Source organism: Glycine soja, chromosome 20 (assembly GCF_004193775.1).
Source record: "Glycine soja cultivar W05 chromosome 20, ASM419377v2, whole genome shotgun sequence".
Taxonomy (NCBI): Eukaryota; Viridiplantae; Streptophyta; class Magnoliopsida; order Fabales; family Fabaceae; genus Glycine; species Glycine soja.
In genome coordinates, this window is record NC_041021.1 from 18,681,945 (window position 1) to 18,687,127 (window position 5,183).

Consider the following 5,183-nt stretch of genomic DNA (forward strand, 5'->3'; position numbering starts at 1 on the left):
ACTTGATAAAAAAGAACTACGTAGGTCTGATTTCCTCATCGCAATTGAGGAATACGTAGGAGCAAAGGGAAACACCCTTGTCGACCACAAAAAGAGTAAAAATATAAAAAGGGTATAAAGGATATAAAGACATAAAAAGGGAACATAAAAAGTCAAAGTCATGTTTGCACATTCAATTAAAGGCTGTCGTCCCTTGGGACGGACGTGTGGGGTGCTAATACCTTCCCCGTGCGTAAATACAACTCCCGAACCTTTCACTTAAAAGTTCGTAGATCGCGTCTTTTCCGGTTTTTCCGACGTTTTCCTTAAATAAACGTTGGTGGCGACTCCGCGCGTATTCCTTTCGTGGAACACGCATCCCGCGAGTCTCGCGTCGCCCTCCCGCCGAAGGGTAGGTTGCGACAGTAGCTAAGCTCACAATCATAATCTTTAAGAAACTCTAACCATCTCCTTTGACACATGTTCAACTCTTTTTGACTAAACAAGTAGGTAATGCCTCAAACTTGGAGCCAAATAGGTAATGCCTCCAGATTTTAAGGGCATAAACCACAACAGCCAACTCCAGATCATGGGTGGGATAATTCCTTTCATGAGTCTTGAGTTGTCTAGAAGCATAGGCCACTACTTGGCCATTTTGCATCAACACTCCTCCTAAACCCATCTTTGATGCATCATAATACACCTCAAAGGGTTCTCTCGGGTTAGGCAAAACTAGCACTGGAGCGGTTGTCAATTTCTCCTTAAGGGTCTGGAAACTATCCTCACATTGGGTATCCCACACAAAATCTTGATCCTTATGAGTCAGTTTAGTCAAAGGTAAAGCTAACTTGGAGAAACCTTCTATGAGTCTCTGGTAGTATCCTGCTGAGCCTACAAAACTCCTAATCTCAAAAACAGATTTAGGACTTTCCTACTCAAGAACGGCTTCTATCTTAGAGGGATCTATAGGTATACCCCCTTGTTCTCTAACCAAAACTCACACTTGGACAACTTAGCATAAAGTTGTCGGTCCCTAAGGGTATGCAGCACAATCCTCAAATGTTCATCATGTTCCTCTCTAGTCTTGGAGTATACCAAAATATCATCTATGAATACTACCACAAAACTATCAAGGTAAGGATGAAAGACTCTATTCATGTAGTCCATAAACACACGTGGAGCATTTGTCACACCGAAGGGCATGACTAGATACTCATAGTGACCATAACGGGTCCTAAAAGCAGTCTTTGGTATATCCTCAGACTTCACTCGGATCTGATGGTAACCTGACCTAAGGTCTATCTTGCTAAACACTCAAGCTCCTACCAGCTGGTCCATAAGGTCATCTATCCTAGGCAAAATGTACTTATTCTTAATTGTCACCTTATTCAACTGGCGGTAGTCTACACACAACCTCATGGTCCATCTTTCTTCTTCACTAACAACACTAGTGCTCCCCACGGAGACACACTAGGTCTAACAAACTACTTATCCAACAACTTCTCTAACTGTTTCTTAAGCTCAACTAACTCTGATCGAGGTCGTACCCAAATCAAATAAACATTAAAATGCAGTAACTGGGAAGTGATCCTAGGTCGTTTTCCAACGAGCAATGACTAACCAAATGTTCATAATATGCTTCATCATAACAGTAACAATTGGGGGGGGTGTTTGTTTTGTGAATTTAAGAACAAGCAGATTGGAATACGAAATTAATAGTATTAAAAATGTGTTGTTTCCTCTGATTCAGAAGCCATTCTCTTATCCTAGGTTATGAGGATTTCACCCCTGGCAGTTAACCACTTAATCCAACCCTAATTTAATTTACTAAGCGAAAATCAATTTAGGGTTGTCAATATGTGATTAAGCAACACATACACCAATTAACCCCTTGTTCATTAAGCACGAACGTAATTTAAGCACAGAGGCAACTAATCGAACACGAAGCGTGCACAGATTAACAGAACGCATGTGGGTTAATTGGTGAAGGGAAAACCGATAGGAGAGCAACATTAAAAACAGAACCTCTAAGAGAGTTACACTTCATCCTCAGAGGGAAACAACACTAGAAATTTAGCCTTCCATAGGTTCAACAAAAGCATAAAACGTAAATGAAACTAGAAGCAGAGACGTAAATGAAGCTAAAGGCAGAAAACGAAAATGAAACTAAAGGCAAAAGAAGGAACAGAAACAAAATTGCAATTAGAAGCAGAAAATGGAAAAATGCATTCACATGAACAGTAATACCAGGCTCCAAACGTAAAACCCTAAAACTCCTGAATAATAGAATCCACTTTTACACGAATCCCAAGGCTGCTATTTATAAGGGTCACTCAAAGTCACTGGGCCCTATTACATTATTTTGTCCTAAAACGAAATAAAAAATAATTGAACGCCATAAAATGAAATTAGACGAAATCTAATAAAATTGTCTTCTCTCTTCAAGTTCAATCTGGCTCGGGCCAATTGCTTATTATTATCCTGAAATTGAATTAAAAACATCAAATTAGTCAAGTGGGCCCAATTGATAAAACTGAATAATAAATTTAACAATCAGAGTAAATTAGTAATTAAATTGATAACAAAAAGGGTTAAGAAATAGGAGAAAATAATGAGACATCAAACTCTATAGGAGACATCCATTAAGGGGCTATGGATATAGGTCCAGCACCGGGAACTAAGTCTATGGAAAACTCTATCTCTCTCTCGGGTGGTAGACCAGATATATCCTCAGGGAACACTTTAGGAAACTCTCTGACAACATGGAGGCCACATATGGAAACCTTTGTCTCTATTTCTAGGTTAGACAAGATCATGTACACTTGAGCATCTTCTTTTAAAGATGTCAGAACTTGGTTCGTAGAGATAAACATCATGTCCTTACTCATTCCAGAATCATCAAACACCACAATTTTATCAAACCAGTTTAACAAGTCATGGTTGGAAGATAACCAGTCCATACCCAGAATAACATCAATTTGGCTCAAAGGAAAACAAATCAGATCAATCAAGAATGTTCTACTAGAAATTTCCAAAGGACAATTCAAACACACACTAGAAGTTAACACAGAACCACTAGTTGGGGTCTCTACCACCAGATCATTATTTAAAGAAGACACAGACAGCTTAAGTTTCCCTACACACGAACAGGATATAAAAGAATGGGTTGCACTGGAATCGAATAGCTCAAGTAAAGCAATCCCATTTTTGAAACATTTACCTTGGATTAGATCTATGGATTTCAAAGCTTCGGCACCGTTAAGGGTAAAGACTCTTCCTGTGGCCTTCGGATGTCCAATTTGGTCATTCAGGCCCCCACCATTTTGCTCCTTCTTGGGATATGGACAATCTTTCTAAATATGCCCCTTTTGTCTACAATTAAAACAGGTCATGCCTTTTTTAGCATAATTTGTGGAGATGTGCCCTGGCATACCACATTTGTAACAAGTGATCTGAGTGGGCAAAATATTGGGTTTGCTACCACTACCACCCGCAAACCCCATAGCAACAGTCTTCTGATTGTTGGGACAGCATATTGCTTAGGAAGGGTCGAGTACGGTTTTCCCCGATGTTGAGGTCCATTCTTTTTGTTCTTCATTGGACCTATACTCCTATAGTAGGCCACCCTGTCTCAGAAGTCTTCATCCCAAATTCGGCACATGTTAACAAAGAGTGGGAACTGACGAATACCTTGGTAATTCACAACTTGCTTCACTTCAGGTCGCAAGCCATTTAGAAACTTCACACATTTGGAACTTTCACCATCTCTCCTTGATAATGGGGAAAGTACCTCACCAACTCCTCAAACTTGGCTGCATATTCAGCCACAGTCATGTTTCCCTGCTTGAGCTCCAAGAACTCCATCTCGTTCTTGTTCCTAACATCCTTAGGAAAGTATTTCTCCAAAAAACACCCTCTTGAAGACATCCCAGGTCACATCTTGACCTTCAGCCTCTAGGCATTGGTGAGTATTCTCCCACCAATACTCAACTTCTTCCACCAGAGTATATGTACCAAAAGAAACTTTTTGCCCCTCTGGACATGCCATCACTCGGAAAATTTTCTCAATTTCCCTTATCCAGTTCTGAGCACCATCATGGTTGTATCCTTCATTGAAAGAAGGAGGATTGTTTCATTGGAAGCGGTCCAACCCTTGGTACTCAATAGCTCCACCAGTTTCTCCCCTATTTGGATTCCCTATAGCCTAAGCTAAGGCTTGGAAAGCATCAGCTATCACACGATCATTCCGTCCAGCCATCACTCCCTATACACACTAGGAAGTTATACATGGAAAAAATACACACACTAAAAAGAACAACACAAAAATCACAACCATCTCAAATCCCTACTTGGTTACTTTTGAGAGTTGATGCCTCGAGAAAGCATTCCTCTAAACTAGTCCTCTCTCAAGACATTAACACTCGCTTTGCATCATTTGTATTTCCTAATCGCTTGCCATATCATTCCATTGTACTTCACAAATTATACAGATGACCAATCTGATAACTCATGACATGACATTGAAACTCATGGTATAGTAGACATAAGAAAAACAAACATGATATGACCACAACAATCAAATCTCTATAACTCATGGAAACACAACAAGTGAGTAAGTTCCAATTGCAAACAACAAACATCAAGCATTCAACAAGGCAACCAGAAAATGCACAGAAAAACATAGAAGACTCACAACTCACTGGTCGAAAGGTTCAACCGGCTCTGATACCACTAATGTAACAACTCGCCTCGTTGCTACGATATCACCACTCTAAACCGTGAGAATTTCAATTCTTAAATGAAAATTCCATTAATTTGCTTATGAAAAATTAAAGTAAAATTTTAATTTCACGATATACATTCCCAAACAATGCACCATTACTTAAGTGAACACATATATATTAGTATAGTAACCTAGTGCACATCATTCACATAAAGAAAAGTAAATTTGTTCATAAATATAGTTAAGTTTGTGATTTACATCCTCAATTCAACAAAAGATTCTAAGCCATCCCCCTCCAGAGATGCTTAAAACTCTTTAACCACTCTATTTCTCCATCCAGGGACATCCAACATGGTCAATGCACCCCCATGTATATGCACAACATGCATCATCACAATGTATTTTCAATATCATCAACATCTCATCTCAATATCACTCTCAACATCAACATCATCTCATCTCAATGACATTATCAACAACA

At 39.3% G+C, this 5,183-nt stretch overlaps 1 protein-coding gene across 1 annotated transcript; it reads right to left on the reverse strand.

Annotated features, from left to right (window-relative positions):
• Positions 1-2,621: 2,621 nt before the first annotated feature.
• On the reverse strand, positions 2,622-3,906 carry LOC114401897. The gene is made up of 4 exons (XM_028364475.1): positions 3,770-3,906; positions 3,413-3,605; positions 3,200-3,332; positions 2,622-3,115 (listed from the first exon to the last, which is right to left on the reverse strand). The coding sequence occupies exons 1-4, from the start codon at positions 3,904-3,906 to the stop codon at positions 2,622-2,624; spliced, it is 957 nt and encodes a 318-aa protein (XP_028220276.1).
• Between the last annotated feature and the right edge of the window lie 1,277 nt (positions 3,907-5,183).

What these genes read in the sequence shown, in the direction of transcription:
- LOC114401897 (XM_028364475.1), bottom strand. Translation starts at nt 3,906, where the DNA reads ATGTCTTCAAGAGGGTGTTTTTTGGAGAAATACTTTCCTAAGGATGTT. An exon ending in AAGTTTGAGGAGTTGGTGAG is followed by an intron (nt 3,606 to 3,769) that starts GTACTTTCCCCA and finishes CTTCTGAGACAG; the next exon opens with GGTGGCCTACTATAGGAGTA. An exon ending in GATCACTTGTTACAAATGTG is followed by an intron (nt 3,333 to 3,412) that starts GTATGCCAGGGC and finishes GGGCATATTTAG; the next exon opens with AAAGATTGTCCATATCCCAA.